This window comes from Phacochoerus africanus, chromosome 16, assembly GCF_016906955.1.
Source record: "Phacochoerus africanus isolate WHEZ1 chromosome 16, ROS_Pafr_v1, whole genome shotgun sequence".
Taxonomy (NCBI): domain Eukaryota; kingdom Metazoa; phylum Chordata; class Mammalia; order Artiodactyla; family Suidae; genus Phacochoerus; species Phacochoerus africanus.
Window position 1 is genome coordinate 47,492,744 of NC_062559.1, and position 18,557 is coordinate 47,511,300.

General features: G+C 45.9%; 1 protein-coding gene across 3 annotated transcripts in view; it reads left to right on the forward strand.

Annotated features, from left to right (window-relative positions):
* GSDME (gasdermin E) overlaps positions 1–18,557 on the forward strand; it is a 59,781-nt gene that overhangs the window by 32,529 nt on the left and 8,695 nt on the right. For all 3 annotated transcript variants that reach the window (XM_047763516.1, XM_047763515.1, XM_047763517.1), the window contains exons 4-8: positions 6,006–6,171; positions 8,251–8,371; positions 9,516–9,680; positions 11,628–11,755; positions 12,412–12,610. In XM_047763516.1, the coding sequence (XP_047619472.1) occupies positions 6,006–6,171; positions 8,251–8,371; positions 9,516–9,680; positions 11,628–11,755; positions 12,412–12,610 (779 nt within the window). The remainder of the gene's footprint in view (positions 1–6,005; positions 6,172–8,250; positions 8,372–9,515; positions 9,681–11,627; positions 11,756–12,411; positions 12,611–18,557) is intronic.

An 18,557-nucleotide genomic window follows, 5' to 3' on the forward strand; every position in this document is an offset into this window, starting at 1 on the left:
ATTTCATTTCTAGTGATCGGTCTGTTCAGTTGGTCTGTTTTCTACTTGATTCAGTTTTGGCAGGCTGTAAGATTCTAGAAAATTGTCCATTTCTTCCAGATTGTCAAACTTGTTGCCATCTAGTTGTTCATAGTATTCTCTTATGGTTTTTTGTATTTCTGCTGTATCCATTGTGATTTCTCCTTTTTCATTTGTAATTTTGGTTATTTGGGTTCTTTCTCTCCTCTTTTTAGTGAGTCTGGCCAGGGGTTTGTCAATTTTGTTCACCTTTTCAAAGACCAGCTCTTGGTTTTATTAATTTTCTCTATTGTTTTTTGAGTCTCTATTTTATTGATTTCTTCTTTGATCTTTATAATTTCCTTCCTTCTGCTGACTTTAGGCCTTTTTTGTTCTTCTTTTTCTAATTCATTTAGGTGGAGGGTTAAGTTGTCAATTTGGGATCTTTCTTCTTTTTTGAGAAAGGCCTGTATTGCTATAAATTTCCCTCTGAGCACTGCTTTCCCAGCATCCCATAGATTTTGAGAGGTTGTGTCTTCATTATCATTTGTTTCAAGGTAGTTTTTAATTTCCTTCTTGATTTCCTCATTGACCCATTGGTTTTTTAGTAGCATGTTGTTTAGTCTCCATGCAGTAGGTTTTTTCTCTTTCCTTTTCCCATGGTTGATTTCTAATTTCATGGCATTGTGGTCAGAGAAGATACTTGAGATAATTTCTATGCTTCTAAATTTATTGAGATTAGCTTTGTGTCCCAATATGTGGTCGATTCTTGAGAATGTTCCATGAGCATTTGAGAAGAATGTGTACTCTGCTTTTTTTGGATGTAGTGTCCTGAAGATATCAATGAAGTCTAACTTTTCCATTGTTTCCTTTAGGATCTCTGTTGCTTTATTGGTTTTCTGTCTAGAGGATCTGTCCACTGATGTGAGGGGGGTATTAAGGTCTCCTACTATGATTGTATTCTCATCAATATCTCCCTTTATGTCTGTTAATATTTGTTGTATATATCTTGGTGCTCCTGTATTTGGGGCATATATGTTGACGATAGTAACATCCTCTCCTTGGATGGATCCCTTAATCATTAAGTAGTGTCCTTCTTTGTCTTTCTTTATGTCTTTTGTTTTAAAGTCTATTTTGTCTGCTATGAGCGTTGCGACTCCTGCTTTTCTGTCATGTCTATTGGCGTGAAATATTTTTCCCCACCCTTTCACTTTCAATCTATATGTATCTTTTGTCCTAAGGTGAGTTTCTTGTAGGCAGCATATTGAAGGTTTTTGCCTTTTTATCCACTCAGCCACTCTGTGTCCTTTGATTGGGGTGTTCAGTCCATTGACATTTAAGGTGATAATTGATAGATGATTATTTATTGCCATTTGAACCTCGTGTTCCAGTTGATTCTATGGTTCTCCATTCTTCCTTTTTTTTTTTTTTTTTTGGTTGGATGGTCTCCTGTTATTATCTGCTTGAGTGTATTTTTTTTCCATTTTTTGCAAATGCAATATTTGGTTTTGGCTTGTGGTTGCCCTGTTTTTTAAGTATGCTAACCCCTTCCCATAATTGTGTGTTTTAGCCTGATGGTCCTGTAAGTTCAAACACTTCATTACTATATTAAAATTAAGAAGAGAAACAACAAAAAGGGTTATTTACTTCCTAACATCCCTTGCCCACATTTTATGGTTTTGATGACTCTTTTTTATTTTTTTCTTTTTAATTTTATTTTGTTTGAGGCCTGTTCAGGATTAAATCTGTATGCTGGCTTATTTGAGTGACTGCTCTCTGACTGCAGTTTCCTCAGTCCTAGTTCTTCCTCTTCTTTTTTTTTTTGTTTTTCTTTTCTTTTTTCTTCCCTTTCCTTCCTTCCTTTTTGGTTTAAAGAAGCCCTTTCAATATTTCCTTTAACCTGGGTTTTGTGTTGCAGTATTCTTTAAGTTTTTGTTTGTTGGAAAAAAATTTTATTTCCCCTTCTATTTTAAATGATATTCTTGCTGGATAGAGTATTCTAGGTTGCATATTTTTTCCTTTTAGCACTTTAAATATCTCTTGCCACTTTAAATATCTTCTGTAGAGAAGTCAGCTGATATTCTTATGGGGGTTCCCTTGTAGGTAACATTCTGTTTTTCTCTTGCTGCCTTTAGGATCCTCTCTTTATCACTAACTTTTGCCATTTTTATTATGATGTGTCTTGCTGTGGGTCTATTTGGGTTCAGTTTGTTTGGGGCCCTCTGTGCTTCTTGTATCTTGAACCCAGCATCCTTTAGATTTGGGAAGTGTCCAGCGATAATTTCTTCAAATATATTTTCCATCCCCTTATCTTTTTCTACTCCTTCTGGAATTCCTATTATGCGTAGATTGGTCCGCTTTATATTATCCCATAGGTCTCTTATATTGCTTTCCAGTTTTTTGATTCGGTTTTCTGTCTGTTGACCGGATTGAGTGACTTCCATTATTCTATCTTCCATATCACTGATTCGTTCTTCTGCATTATTCATTCTGGTTTTTACTGCCCTTAGTTCAGTTTGCATCTCTGCAAATGAATGTTCTAGTTTTTCTTGGCTCCTCCTTATATTTTCTAGTTCCTTTCTGAGGGTACCTGCATTACTGTTCATATCTTCTCTTAATTCCTTCAGTATTTTCACTATTTCTCTTTTGAACTCCAGGTCTGTCAGACTGCAGAGATCTGTTTCATTGTTGACTGTTTTAGGTGAGTTCTCTTGTTGGTTTGACTGGGGGTGGTTTCTCAGCTTCTTCATCTTGCTTGTTGTTTTCTTTCTCCTGAGGGAGTTGTACTCTCCGTTATCGGGCAGTGTTTGCCTTGTCACTGCCGTGGAATATTTCCTGAGGGCTGGCGTTGTTGGTCAATCTTTTTTGAGGTAGTGTGGCTTTTCTGGAGTGTTGATGGGGCTAACAGTGTTTCTTTGAAGCAAAGGAGGACTTCCTGAGGGCAGACAGGACTGGGAGGTCCACACCACGATGGTAGCAGATTTCACTTGGTCATGCAGATCTTGCTCTGGTGTTTTTAGGCTGTGGGGTTCTTGCAGGGAGTTGGCGGTGTTGGGCAGCTGTTCCTCAGGAGTGTGGCACCCCCTGGGGGCTGGAGCAGCTATCTGGGCCACTGAGAACCTGAGAGGCTCTTCCCTAGGGCAGCCCAACTCAGAAGGATGGCCTGAGAATGTAGGCAGATCTTTTCACAGTCTGGCCAAGCTTGTTGCAGCTTTTCTGGGCTGTAGGGGGTCCTGCCTGGAGCTGGCAGTCCTATGCAGCTGATCCACTAGGGCACCCCCTGGGGGCTAGGGCGGGTAGCAGGGCCGTTGGAAACCGAAGAGGCTCCTCCCCGGGGCAGCCCGACTCAGAAAAACCGTCCGGGAATTAGGCAGATCTATTCGCTGCCTGGCTAGGCTTGTTCTAGCTTTTCTGGGCTGCAGGCCTTTTCTCGGGGGCTGGTGGTGTTTGGTGCTACTCTGCAGAAGTGTAGCCCCTCCAAAGGGCAAGCAGGCCTGTGTAGGGACAGCCCCTGCGGTGGTAGGCTTCAGGCAATTGTTGAGGCCAGCCCTCCTGGATGGCAGGCAGCCCCAGGTTCGGGGAGAGCGTAGGGGGTCACGGTGGTGGGGGGAGGGGATGCACTGGGAAGCACAGCTTTCAGCTAGCTAGCGGGCCTGTAAGCTTGCTGTGGCATGGGGGGTATTCCATGGGGACCCACCCCTTCTTCTCTCCCCTCCCCAGCACGGGTGCAGACCAGGCTCTTCTCCCAGGTTCCCTCTGATGCGGCTTTCCATTTCCCCGCCCCTAGGGTATTGCTCCCTTCCTCTGCGACAGCTTTGTTTTCTAGTCTCCCAGGCAGTCTCTGCCCCGTCAAATGGTTTCTAGACCTCCCAAGCGGTTTCCGCTCTGCCCCACCCCCCCAACCCGTTCTAGGGGACTAACCTCTGGAGCCGAGGTCTCGGTGCCCAGCCCCCACCCAGGAGTCTCAATTTTTGGTGACTGTGCCCGTAGTTCAGACGGTCCGTTCGGTTCTTGATCGGCTTTTCCGTACTCCAACTTACTGCTACACTCTTCTCTGCATCTGGAGATTCCTCCGGTTCGTTTGATCTTTCCCCCGTGTAGGTGACTTTCCAGGGTGCGGGGTCCCTTTCTCCTCCGCAGTTCCCTTTCGGGAGCGCCCGTCCCACTCGGATTCACCTTCTCTCACTCTCCTCTTTTCTCCCGTTCTGCCCCATAATGTCACGAACTTTTTGCCATTATTGGAGTTTAGGTTCTTCTGCCAGCGATTGGTTGCTGTTCTGTGCGAGTCATTTATTCTGTAGATGTGCTTTTTTTTGTTGTGTTTGTGGGAGAGGGCGCTCTACTCCTCCACCATCTTGTCCTTCTCCCACTCCTCTTTAATTTGTTTTACCGTGATAAAGTATAACATAAAATTTGCCATTTTAACCATTTTTAGGTGTACGGTTCAGTGGCATTCCGTACTTTCACACTGTCATGCAGCCATCACCACTGTCCATCTCTAGAGCTTTTTCATTACCCCAAACAGAAGCCCTGCAGCCATCAAACAAGAACCACTCCCCTTTTTCCCCCCCCGCCCCAGCACCTGGCACCTCAGATCTGCTTTCTGTGGCTTTGCATTTGCCTGGGCTAGATTTCATCTAAGTGAAGCCACCCACTCTGTGTCCTTCTGGGTCTAGTTTCTGTCACTCAGCATGACGTCTTCAAGGTTCATTCCTGTTGCAGCACGTGTCAGCTTTATTCCTTTCTCTGGTTGGATAACCATTGTGCGTGTGGACCACGTGGGTCTGTCTGTTCATCCGTTGATGGGCATGGGATGTTTCAAACCTGGGCAGCTTTTCACATGGAGACAGACCTTTCCAACTACCTGCTTCCCTTCCAGGGACCCTTCCTTCCTTCCTTCCTTTCTTTCTTTTAGGACTGTACCTATAGCACATGGAGGTTCCCAGGCTATGGGTAGAATTGGAGCTGCAGCTTCCAGCCTTCACCATAGCTTCAGTAACGCAGATCTGAGCTTTGTCTGTGACCTACACCACAGCTCATGTCAACGCCACATCCTTAACCCTTTGCGCAAGGCCAGGGATGGAACCCGCATCCTTGTGGATACAAGTCGGGTTTATTTCTGCTGAGCCACATGGGGAACTCCCGGGGATGCTTTCTGAAGCCTGGAGAACCTGAGTCCCCCTGGAGCGAGGTGAATGCTGCTATGTGTGGTTGGGGCTGGCGCTGAGCTTTTCAAGGTAACTAACCTTGGATTGTTTAAACAGCACGGGATGAAGACGGGAATTGTCCTTGTGCTGCCCCTAACTCTAATTTGGTTTTCTTCCTGTCCACACCATAGCCTCAGAGCACTGAATGAGAGGGTATTTCATTACTTGCTTTGAAGCATGAAATCATCGTCTGTGGATGGAAACTTACCTTGGTCGTGAAATTCCCCAGAGGAGCCCCAAGTCTCTGCTGGGTGACCTGGGCAGGCCACGCCTAACTGGCCTTGGTTTCCCTGACAACTGTCAAGTGACATAAAACCTCTTCTAAGAGACCATGCATCCTTCCCAGGCGGGCAGGTTAAGTTCCTTTTTAATTCAAATCCATTTTTCTCCTTGCTCTTCAAGCCCGTTCCCCTCTCCTCTGTGAGCGACACTGGCCCCCACAGGAATCCTAGAGTCAGTGCCCACGGCTATGATGTCTGTGGTCCCTCGGCCTCTGCTAAAATGACAAGACAGAGCTCCCCCGCTGGGGCTTCCTTCCCTCTCGCTGACAGCCCCGCGGGCATGTGACAGGAGCCCCCCTTCCTGCCGGCATCCAGCCTTTCTCCAGAGACCTGGCAGCTCCCAGGTGGCCTCGCCAGAGTCTGGTTTCTGCCTTTCCTGACGAATTGCCCCCTCTCAATGCTGGGAAATAAATGATGCTGGTTGTCACCTGTTCACTTCTCAGCCGTCAGCTGTGCGAGGGGCAAAAATTCAGGCTGCATCCACCTCCTGGGGCCACTCGCGGGCGTTTTTCTTTTTCAGAACAATCGATCTGAAGAATCCTGTGCTGCAGCAGGTGCTGGAGAGGAAGAATGAGGTCCTGTGTGTCCTGACCCAGAAGATCGTGACGACGCAGAAGTGTGTGGTCTCCGAGCACGTCCAGATGGAGAAGTGCGGCGTGGTGGGGATCCAGCTCAAGACCGTGCAGGTGTGTCTGGTGGCTTGGAGGGTCAGAGGCCACAGCAGCCTCTGGTTCCAACCACCGATGAAGACTTGGTCTTTATCCATCAGGACTCTCTTTGTAGGGAGTTAACAGAAATCCAACTCAGGAGTTCCAGCTGTGGCTCAGTGGAAGTGCACCTGACTGCTATCCACGAGGATGCAGGTTTGATCCCTGGCCTCGATCAATGGGTTCAGGATCTGGCGTTTCCACAAGCTGTGGTGTAGGTCATAGAAGGGGCTTAGATCTGGTGTGGCTGTGGCATAGGCTGGCAGCTGCAGCTCCACTTGGACCCCCTACCCTGGGAACTTCCATATACGGCAGGTGCACCCCTAAAAAAGGAAAAAAATCCAACTCGAATTGGCTTAAACAAGAAAGAATTTATTGACTTATGTAATGGAAATGTTTGGGGTGACTGCTGGATCTAGGACTCAGAGAAGGTTGTAAGCTGCCTCCCCTGGGGGTGGAGTCCCTCTCATATAAGCTCGTGGGGGGGTGGCTCCTGGCTCTCGTCCCATCTGCCACATCAGGGCTGCTCTCACTGGACCATCCTGGCAGTGCCCATTCCTAAAGAAGACTCACGGCCAGGGCAATGGATTGGCCATGCAGGGTTGGATCAGACACATTCCCAAAAGAAAATGGGTCAATGTATTCTATGGCCAGGTTGATGCACAGATAACCCCTCAGAACTGAGCATCTCCAGTGATTGCTTTGGGATTAGATCAGTACCTGCATCTGCATATCCATGAACAGATGCTTCTGGAGTTCCCTTTGTGGCTCAGTGGTTAACGAATCCGACTAGGAACCATGAGGTTGCGGGTTTGATCCCTGGCCTTGCTCAGTGGGTTAAGGATCCGACATTGCCTTGAGCTGTGTGGTGTAGGTTGCAGATGCGGCTTGGATCCCACGTTGCTGCGGCTCTGGCGTAGGCCGGTGGCGACAGCTCCGATTGGACCCCTAGCCTGGGAACCTCCATATGCCCCTGGAGCGGCCCCAGAAAAGGCAAAAAGACCAAAAAAAAAAAAAAAAAACCAAAAAGAAAACAGAAAGGAAAAAACAGATGTTTCTGGATTAAGTCACAGTTTTACCAACTGATCCTTGAGTTTCAGCAGGACTGCTGAAGGAGTGGAACAGGAGGCTCTCCACCCCACAGTTTCCCCTCCAGCTGGTCATGGTGCCCGATATTCTGTTTGTAGAGATTTACTTCTTGGGGTAACTTTCAAGTTATGCTAGAGGATCCAGGGAAGTTGTCTTTAGAAGGAGGTGGAGATACAGGTCCGGGGCCGGACTCCCTGGGCTGGGAAGGCTGGGCAGAGTGCAGACAGATGCCAGGTGAGAAATGGCTTCTGCTGGCCCTGCCCATACTTCTGCCCACAGTGACCCCCCACCCCCACCCCAAAGGCCTGGAGCCTGCCTGCGAGTCAGGAGGCCGGCTGTCACCACACTCTGACCAGGACTGAGTTGCTAAAAAGGTCTCTGATCTCCAGCATTTGGGCAGCAAAAGCTTCTCATCTTCTCCCCAGGCCATGGTGGGCAGGGGTCATGTTTGTATTTGAAGGAGAGAGTTGGTACCCGACCTGGCATTTCCTGCCCATCCTCTCCCTCCAGCCTGTCCCCTGGTTTCTGCACACCGTGCCATCCACAGGGTCTAGAAGGATGTGCCAGGGTCTTGCTCTCGGCGAGGTCTCCCCGTTAGGCTTTCTTAACCCCTGAGGGTTTTCTTTGGATTTCGGAGTTGTTTCCACAATCCTCCGTGAGGGAAACGGGAAGTCGTCTGTCTTGGTACCTGCTTTAGTCGACACCATAGACCCAACTTCCCTGGATCCCAAGCTCTGGAATCTTGCCTTTGTGCAGCCAGGCTGGCCGTTTCCTTTGGAACGTGTGTCCGGCATCACGAGGCCGACGGGGATGAAATCCTGACCCCTGCCGGCCGCTCCTCCTTTCCACCCGGTTCAGTGGGCATTTTCCAGGCACTTCTTGTGCACCCGGCACCAGGCTGGCGCGTGAGGCAGGGGGAGCCTGGGGGAGCCTGGATGCCCAGGTGGGAGCGTGTGTTCTCTCCCGCAGGTGTCAGTGGTGGACCGCGGGAACAGCAGCAAGGGCAGCAACGTGGTGCTGGAGCTCCCGGCGCCCACCACCCTGGCCTACGGCGTCATCGAGCTGTACCTGAGAGCGGACGGCCAGTTCGGTGAGGGCGCCTCGGCTCGGGGCTCTCTGGGGCGGTTGAGCCTGCGCTGAGGGACACCCCACCTTCCCGAGACACACACTGGTAGAGGATCTCCTGCTGCTCTGGGCTGGAGAAGAGAGAGATACTGGAGTTTAGGGATGTCTCCGTGCAAGTGAGACAGCAGCCGCATTGGGAGGGCGCTGGTCCGGGGTGCCCAGGTGTTGGGGGGGGGGCGTGGGTTTACCGACAGGGCACAGGGTGAAGACTGGGGGCCCTGCGGTCAGACAGATGGTACCCCAGGGTCCTGCGAGGTCCCAAACTGCTTGCTGAAGCTGGCTGGGCCTTCGTTTCCCGTCTCCCTCCATGGGCTGCGGTGAGGAGCAAGTTAGAGGAGGTGTGTGAAGGGCCTGGGGCAGTGGTGGCTTATTAGTACTCACCTTGGCTATTAAATACTGTCATTAGAGTTCCTGTTGTGGCCCAGCAGTGATGAACCTGACTAGTATACAGGAGGATGCAGGTTCGATCCCTGGCCCTGCTCAGTGGGTTAAGGATCCAGTGTTACCGTGAGCTGTGGTGTAGGTTGCAGATGTAGCTCAGATCTAGCCAGTGGCTACAGCTCCACTTCGACCCCTAGCCTGGGAATCTCCATATGCTGCGGGTGTGGTCCTAAAAAAAAAAAAAAAAAAAAAGACTATGTAATTACAGAAATCAGTAGTTTATTTTTTGGTGCTGTGTGTTGTTTGTTAACGAAGAAAAACAGACTCTCCTAGAGTCCTATAACCACTTGTGCATTTAAATGTATTGTCAATAATTCTGTAATACTATTAGTTCAATCGAGTCAAATCTATCTATCAAATTCAAGTTTTCCCAGTTACATATGGTGGGTTGTTTGTGGGAGCTGGTTTGTTCCAGTCAAGCTGAGAAAATACTTCTGATGTTTGAAAGCTTCCCTCCCGCCGGTTCAGAGGGCACACACAGTGTTATGTTAAGAACAACTGTTTCTCCTGTATTTGCAGGAAGTGGCTGAGTTTTGGTGAAACAGCCTGATGTGGGGAAGAGAGTGGGTGTGTCTCCCTGCCCTGCTTGATTGGCGTTAAAGCTGGGTCTGAGAGGTGCCAGCAAAGCTGACCCTCACGCCTGGCTGGGCCTTTTCTCTGCATTCCAGAATTCTGCCTCCTCCAAGAGAAACACGGCGGCTTCCAGCAGACAAGGGAGAGCAGCTCTGCCTCACTGGAGCTCCTGCCCCTCCTAGAGTTTGGGTTCTGGGACATGACAGATGCTTTGCGGGGGGCGTCCGTCGTGGATGAGCCACTGGGTATTTTGAAACAAGGTATTGCCAACAGGGTGGGGCATGGTGAGCTGATGGGTAACTGAGTGCTGTACCTCAGGAGGGGATGTGGCCTCAGGAGTGGAGACTCCATGGAAGGCATTTGAGAACAGAGAGGACAGAGCCTGCGTCAGTTCTAGTTCACTCCGCAGGGCTCACCGTGGTCAGATCTTGGGAAACCTCACGTCTTGGATGGCCTGTTTTAAGGAAGGGCTGGGGGGGCTGAGGCGGGGAAGAGGCAGGAGCCTCCTGTTTTCTTTCATCTGCACCATGGGAGTCTTGCTGGCTACTGGGAATAGCTAGTGAGCAGCAGGGAGAGAACCCAAGCTTTGCATCCGTTTCATTATGTTCCGGGCTTCACTGCGGAGACAGGCAAGGCTTTGTCAGCATTGCAACGCGCTCTCTTGGAGGCCCTTATCCACATGGCATGAAGCCATCTGGTGCCAAGGCAGCCAGCGAGAAGGAGGGGAGGACCCGTGACTTACCTGTGGCAATTCCTTTTGCTCCTTGTAGCATTTGTGCATTTGTGTTTTAAAAGGTTTTTTTTTTTGGGGGGGGTGGGAGGTGGGGCAGGAATTAAAGGCGTGCAGTATATAGTAGAAGAGGAGATACACAAGGACAAAGAGAAGTGAATAACTAAGCATGATAAAAACAGCTAAGAGCAGCTCACAATATCTCTGGCTTGAAGGCTAAGAAGAGAGACTCATCAGTGGGGCTTCAGTGAGTCCCAAACCAGAAGAAGAGAGAGGCTTTTGTTTCTGTAGCATGAGAATGCAGTGAAGGCCCAATCTTAAGGCTTTCCCATCTAATGCGGGGATGCAGGCCCCCTCCTGGTAACTGGGTGTGATTCTCCGCTGCTATTTAAGCAATGTGAGTATCTTGGCTTAAAACCACAACAGGAGTGGCCCTGGAGCCTTAAACTGCACTACAGGGAAGTGGCAACACCCCCATGTGCCGAGCTTTCTTAGAATTTCTTTTCCCATCAGTCCACCCTGTAAGTTGGCCATTCTGGTCAGCCCGGGGTGGAGTTGGGAGGCTGAGAGGTTTAGGCAGGACTAGGGCGGGGGCCCGCCTTTGGCTCTTGGGCCCTAGACCAGCCAGGACACACTTCTCTCCAGGCTGGAGAGAAGGGCAGTTTGTAGGGCAGTTTTTAACTGTTGGCTAGAGTTTGACATCAGTGGAGGTGGTGCTTTTATATATTGATATGCAGCCCTGCATGTGAAAGCTTTGGTTTATCAAACTTGTTTTTAAATTCTCACTGGGCTTAATTTACTCCAAGTTTTTGACTATTTTAAAATAAAGAAGAAAGACTCTAAGGGGAGAGGCTCAGGCATCCTGTAGAGGATGTGAGCGACTGAGCTAGGAGCCTCTACACCCACTCTCCAGGATGGGTGAAGAAGAACGGAGAAAGTGGCATAGCTGTGTTTGCCATGAAAATTGGGTGCTGGCCTCTTGAAAAGCGTGCGTTTGGTATTAATGGATACAAAATTACGGTGTATTAGGAAGACACAAAAGAATGTATTTTGGAATTTGCATGGCTTTGAAGCTTTGTGAAAGTATTGACATTCCTTAATTCAGCCTTGATAATTAATAATTCTAAATGACTGTTCCAGAAAATAAGTGATTAGACTTAATTAATGTTTAAAGCCATCAGGAAAAGAGTAAAGTCTGAAACAAAACTGGGCTTCCCTCTTTTCTTTCTTTTTACTCTGTTTCCTCTCCCTCCCGGAGGGAAGGGAGATGGAAGAAGGAAACTACTTCTTCTTTTAGTAGTTCGGTTAGTGAAAAACACCCAGGTGGTACTTAACTTGCCCTTTATTTGAGTTCCACAACGGACTGTGCAGCTGGAAGCGTCTGTGAAAGAACGGAGGACAATGAGCTTTAGAAAGAAGCGTTGCTGGTCCTCATTCTGAGATGCGTCACGAGACCGGGTCTGCTCTGCTTTCACAGTCACGTGGCTCTTGAAGAGGAACTTCCATCCCTTTGCGGAGCTGCCGGAGCAGCAACAGACAGCTCTGAACGATGTCCTCCAGGAGGTCCTGTTTGATGAGGAGATGCTCATGGCCCTGGAACAAGTGGTGAGAGTTGGAGGCATCTTGAGGCAGTATTGCCCCCTGGTTTTCTGAAGATGTGGACAGGCTGGACCTTTAGAAATGAGGCTTTGAGCTGGGATCAAATTGCCTCTTTTTAACTCTAAAGCTTCTTTTCCTCCTACTCCTAGGTCCTCAGTTTTCTCCCTGCAGAACAGTAGCCGATGTGAAGGTAGAAAGCTGTAGTCGTTTCCTAGGGCGGCTGTGACAAGTGACCACCAACTGGTTTTTATTCTTTACAATTCTGAAGACCAGAAGTCTGTAACGTCAAGGTGTCAGGCGGGGTCATGCTTCTCCCCCAGGCTCCGGGGGAGCATCTTTCCCGCCTCCTCCAGCCTCTGGGAGCTCCCGGCACGCCTTGCTGGTGGCCGCATTGCTCAGATCTCTGCCATCTTCGTGTGGCTGTCTCCTTTTGTGTCTCTGCCCCAATCTAAGACCAAGATCCTTACCTTTATGACACCTGCAGAGACGTCACACAAGGTCTTGTTCTGAGGTTCCAGGTGGACATTTATTTGGGGGACCACTGTCCAACTCGCCACTAGGGCTGCGTCGTGGGGCAGAGGCTGGGATTCTGCCCGGTTTGGCCCCTGGCTTCACTAATCTGTCTCTTTTCTCCCCCCCCCCCCCCCAACCCCTTCCCACAGTGTGACAGTGTGGCCAGCAGCAGACTGTTGCCCCCTCTGGCCGGGCGGGGGGAGCTGAAGCCTTCACAGCAGCAGAAGCTCATGGCCTTCCTGCAGCTGGTGGGGTGCAGCGTGCAGGGTGGGGTTCCGGGCCCAGAGGATGTGGTCAGCAACCGGAAACTCTTTTCTACGGCCTACCTCTTGGTCAGTGCACTAGCAGGTATGGAAAAAGGGCAGAAACGCAGTTGCCTTGGAGTTGCTTTGCTTACTTTGTGGAAGATGTGGTGCATTGAGTTCCCTCCCTTTCAAGCAGGACAGGGAGGCTAAGCAGTGGGAGGCCAGGAGACTTGACAGGAGTGCCACGAAGTCACGGACTAGAGCATGGGGGCAGCCTATTTGCTGCCAGCCTCCTCCACCCCCTTGGGGAGGACTTCCCTCTGCTCCCCCGGGGAGGGCTGGCTGAGGGTGTACCCCCTCCCCAACACAGCAAAGCACTTCCCCAGACACACGGCTGGTGATCCCCCTTGATTCCTGGCAGTGCTGAGAGGCTGTGACTTGCATTTGGCAACTGCTTTCTCCTCTGTGTTTTGGTCCTTCTGACCCTCTTGTTCCTCTTTGGAAACGCATGGCCCCACCCTGAGTGCAGCACTGTGGCCACTAAGGAGCCTGGGCCCAGCAGCTGCACAGCCTCCACACCCGGCCTGAAATGGTCCTCCCGTGATTATGAGCAGTGGACCCCGCCCTGCTGCCGCTCCACCACCTCCATCCCACGCTCACCGCGCCAGAGAGTCTGTGATACCAGAAGGTGGTCATGCTGCATGGGGATGCTGAGCTTTCCCTGCCCTTGCGGCAAGGCGAGACCTGGCCAGCCAGCCCTGTCTCTCAGTCCCCACGCCTTCCCTGCAGGGCGATGTTAGGGAGTTGAGTCAGGGGGCAGGAACCAAGGCCCGGCAACCTTCAGTTGTAAAAGAATTGATCAGAGCGGATGCCTCTCCCAGGGGCAGATGCCAGTGAATGTTTGCTCTCTGTCTTGCTCTGAGTCCAGGGTAAAAGTTTTAACCGGGGCAGACATAAGACAGAGCCCTGTGGAACCTCACCAGAGACCTTCCCCCGGTGTTAATCCGGATATTAGAACGCCTAGCTATAGGCATTCTATCTGAAGCTAATCTACCGGCCAGAGTTTTCTAGCTTGTGAGAAGCCTTTTCTTCACCTACCCTACTATCTTTTTTATTATTCAAAGAATTTTATTACACGTATAGGTGTACAGTGATCTTCACAACCAAATTTTATAGCATTTCCATCCCAAACCGCCAGCGCCTCCCCCCACCACATCGTCTTTATCCACTCATCTGTCAGTGGGCATTTAGGTTGTTTCCATTCATACCCCTCTTACTTACTGAAATAGTTCTATCAGTAGGCTGGATCAGTGATATCAAATAGGTAACACCTGGCCAACACTGTGAATGCAGCACAGTTTCCTCTTCCTTGAGCCTGGACACAACCTCCCGTTCTCTGCAACCTTGCCCACAGGCAGCCACTCGGAGTTGACACGTACCATAACACTTACTAGCAGTATCTGAGCTGGAAGCCCAGGGATAGTGATATCTTTAAGTACAGCTGAAAGTATATGCAGCTGATGCCTCAACCAACAATGAGTGCTCTTTTGCTTCTCTCTGGACTGAGGTCTCATTTACAGGTCAGTCACTGCAGAGATCAGATTGGTGTAAGCTGTTTCATTAACACGCTTGTTTATCCTTGGCCCTTCTGAGTTGATCTTTTCCTCCTATGACAACAGTCTTTTCTCTTTAGAATCTGAAAAAAGTGCTGGAACAGAAAATGGCCTATTTTGGAGGCCTATTTCCAGCATTCTAAATAATAACACTAGTTTTTTTCTTTAGCGTGTTTTTTAAAAAATTGAAATACAATTGAGATGTAACAGTTTCAGGTGTACAGTATCATGAGTTGATATTTGTACATATGTCTTATTAACATGCATCCCCATACATAATTAAGTTTTCATCGCAAGAAAAAAGATTTACTCTTAGCATCTTTCAAATATATAATACAGTATCGTTAACTGTAGTCACTGTCTGGCACATGACCTACCTGGGACTTGTTCATTTTATAGCTGGAAGTTAGTGCTTTTTTAACCATCTTCACTCGTGTCACCTGTCCCTCCACATCCTCCTCATCTGTTCTACCTATGAGCTTACTTTTTTTTTTTTTAAGACTCCACATGTGAGATCATGTTTTGTTTCTCTGTTTGACTTACTTCACCTAGCCTCATGCCCTCAGGGTCCTTTCACGTTGTCGCAAATGGCAAGATTTCCTTTTTCACTGCTGAATAACATTCCAGGGTGCGGTGAGTATGTGTACATTTTCTTCAGCCATTCATCCATTGGACAGTTAGTTTGCTTTTGTACGTAATGCCCCAAGGAACAGCGGGATGCATACATTTTTTTCAAATCAGTGTTTTTGTTTTCTTTGAATAAATACCCAGGAGTAGAACTGCTGGATTGCATGGTAGTTCTATTTTTAATTTTTTGAGTAACTTCCATACTGTTTTCCATAGTGACTGCACCAGTTGACATTCCTACCAACAGTATACAAGGGTTCCCTTTTTTCACATCCTTGTCAACACTTATTTCTTTCCTTTCTTGATAATAGCCATTCTAACAGGTGTGAGGTGCTGGCTCATTGTGGTTTTGATTTGAATTCTCTGATGACTGATGCTGAGTACCTTTGCATATATCTATTGGCCATTTGTATGCCGTCTTTGCAGAACTGTCTATTCAGATCCCTTGCCCATTTTAAAGCTGGATTTTTTTTTTTTGCTATTGAGTTGTATGAGTTAATATATTCTGGCTATTAACCCCTTATCACACATGATTTGCAATTTTTTTTCCATTAGTAGTTTGCTGTTTCATTTTGTTCATGATTTACTTTGCTGTACAGAAGATTTTTTTAGTTTGCTATATAGTCATTTATTTAAAAAGTTTTTAATTACAGTTGATTTATAGTGTCATTTATTTATTTTTGCTTTTTCCGTGAAATCCAAAAAAAATCACTGCCGAGATCGATGTCAGGGTGCTTACTGCCAGCCTATGTTTTCTTCTAGTTTTATGGTTTCAGGCCTTATGTTTAAATCTTTGCTCCATTTCAAGATCGTTTTTGTGTATGGTATACGATAGTGGTCCAGTTTCATGCTTTTGCTTGTAATTGTCCAGTTTTCCCAACACCGTTTGTTGAGGAGACTGTCCTTTGTCCTTTCTCCATTGTATATTCTTGACCATGTAGCATGGGTTTATTTTTGGACTCTGTTCTGTTTATTGCTCTATGTGTCTGTTTCTCTGTCAGTACCACGGTTGATTGCTAAGGCTTTCTAATATAGTTTGAAATCAGGGCACATGATACCTCTAGCCTTGTACCTCTTGGTCAAGATTGCTTTGGCTTTCAAGGATCTTTTATGAAGCTAAACAAATTTTGTAATTGTTTGTTCTATTTCTGTTAAAACGCGCTATTGGAATTTTGGTGCAATTGTAAATGAGGTTGTCTTAATTTCTTTCTGATAATTTGTTACTAGTATATAGAAATGCAACAGATTTTTATATATCAATTTTGATCCTGCAATTTTATTGACTTTATTAGTTCTAAGGGTTTTTTGACAGCGTTTTCTATATATAAAGTCATATTATGTGCAAATAAGGGCATCTTATTTCCAATTCGCATGCCTTTTATTTCCCTTTCTTGCCCACTGGCTCTGGCCAGGACGTCCAATAAACCACTTCCACTTTAAAAGTGGTTAAAATGTCCTTCTTTGTCTTGTTTCTGATCCTAGAGGACAAGCTCTCAACTTTTCACCATTGAGTAAGATGTTAGCGATGGGCTTTATTACGCTGACATGTGTTCCTTCTCTACCCACTTTGTTGGAGAGTTTTTATGCTAAGTGGATGTTTTGTCAAATGCCTTTTTCGTGTCATTTGAGATGGTCATATTGTTTTTATCCTTCATTGTTAGTATGGTATCATCACATTGATTTGCAGATGTTGAACTGTCATTGCCATCACTGGAATAAATCCAGTTTGTTCACGGTGTATGATCCTTTTAATGTATTGTGGAATCTGGTTTTGCTAATATTTTGTGGAGAATTTTTGCATCTGATCCTTTTAATGTATTGTTGAATTTGGTTTTGCTAATATTTTGTGGAGAATTTTTGTGTCTGTGTTCATCAGGGATGTTGGTCTGTAATTTTCTTTCTTTTCCTTGTTTGATTTTGGTATCAGGGTGATGCTGGCCTCATAAAATGAGTTTGGAAGGAGAAGGGTTGGAAATCTTTTTAAACGTTTGTAGAATTCACTAGTGAAGTCACTTGGTCCTTGACTTTTCTTTGGTGGGATTATTGATTACTGATTCCATCTACTTTGATTCAATCTATTTTGCAGTAATCAGTCTTTTCAGATTTTCTATTTCTTTCTGATTCAGTCTTATATGTTTCAGTCTCAGTCTTACATTGTATGTTTCTAGGAATTTATTCATTTTTCCTAGGTAGTTAAATATTTTGGCATATACTTATTCATAGTAGTCTTTTATGGTCCTTTGCATTTCTGGGATATCAGTTGTAACATTGCTTTCATTTTCATTCCTGATTTTGAGTCCTCTTTTTCTTCTGGTCTAGTTAAAGATTTATTAATTTTCTTTATCTTTCAAAAGCTCTTAGTTTCATTGTTTGTTTTCCTTTTATCTACTAGTCTGTATTTCATTTATTTCCACACTGCTCTTTGTGATTTCCTTCCAATTTTAGGTTTCAGTTCCTTTGCTACATCCCATAAATCTTGAATGTTGTATTTCCATTTTCATTTGTCTAAGGGTATTTTTGATTTTTTTCTATTGATTTCTTCTTCGACGTCTTATTCAGTAGCATGTTGTTTAATCTCCATATAATTTGACTTTTCTAGTTTTCTTCCTGTAATTGATTTATAGTTTTGCACCATTATGGTCAGAAAAGATGCTTGATATTGTTTCAATCTTCTTAATTAATGCTTATTTTGTGGCCTAAAATATGACCAATCTTGGAGAATGTTCCATGTGCACTTGAGAAGAATGTATATTCTGCAGCTTTTGGATGGAGTAGTCTGTATATCAATCTATTTCCTCTAATGCCTCATTTACGGCCTCTATTTTCGTATTGGTTTTCTGTGTGGATGATCTGTTGATGAAAATGGGGTATTAAAGTCCCCTACAATTATTTAATTGCTATCTATTTCTCTTTTTAGGACAGTTAATATTTCCTTTATATACTTAGGTGCTCCTATGTTGGGTGTATAAGTATTTTAAAGTGTTATTATATCCTCCTGTTGGATTGAGCCCTGTACCATTATATAATAGCCTTCTTTGTCTCTTACTACAGTCTTTATTTTAAAGTTTAGGCTGATATAAATATAGCAGTGTAACTTCAGTTTTTTTTTTTTTTTCTTTTTTGGTTTCCACTTGGATGGAATATCTTTTTCCATCCCTTCATTTTCAGTCTGTGTATATCCCTACATTTGAAATGAGACCTGTAGGCAGTGTAATGGGTCTTGTCCTTTTTTTTAAAATCCATTTAGCCACCCTGTGTTTTGATAGAATTTGGTTCATGTACATTTAAAGTGATTGCTGATATGTACTTATTGCCCCTTCGTGGCTCTTTGGTAGTTCTTGTTTCTTTCTTACTCTCTTCCTTTTGTGATTTGATAATTTTCTGCAGTGGTATGCTTAGATTCCTTTCTCTTTATTTTGTTATGTATATACTATAGGTTTTGCTTTGAGATTTTCGTGAGGATTACGTATCAACTTAATATAGAATGTTATATGTATATTTACCTTTATCAGTGAGGTTTATGTTTTCCTGTTACTAATTATCACCCTTTCATTTCAGCTTAAACAAGTTCCTTTAACATTTCTTGTAAGGCTGGTCTAATGGTAATGAATTCGTTCAGCTTTTGCTTGTCTGGAAAACTTTCTCCTTCAATTCTGAATGAAAACTTTGCCAGGCAGAGTATTCTTGGTTGCAGGCTTTTTTTTTTTTTTTTTCTTTCAACATTTAAAATATATCATAACACCTCTTTCAGGCCTGCAAAGTTTCTGCTGAAAAAAAAATCTGCTGATATGAGGGGATTCCCTTGTATGT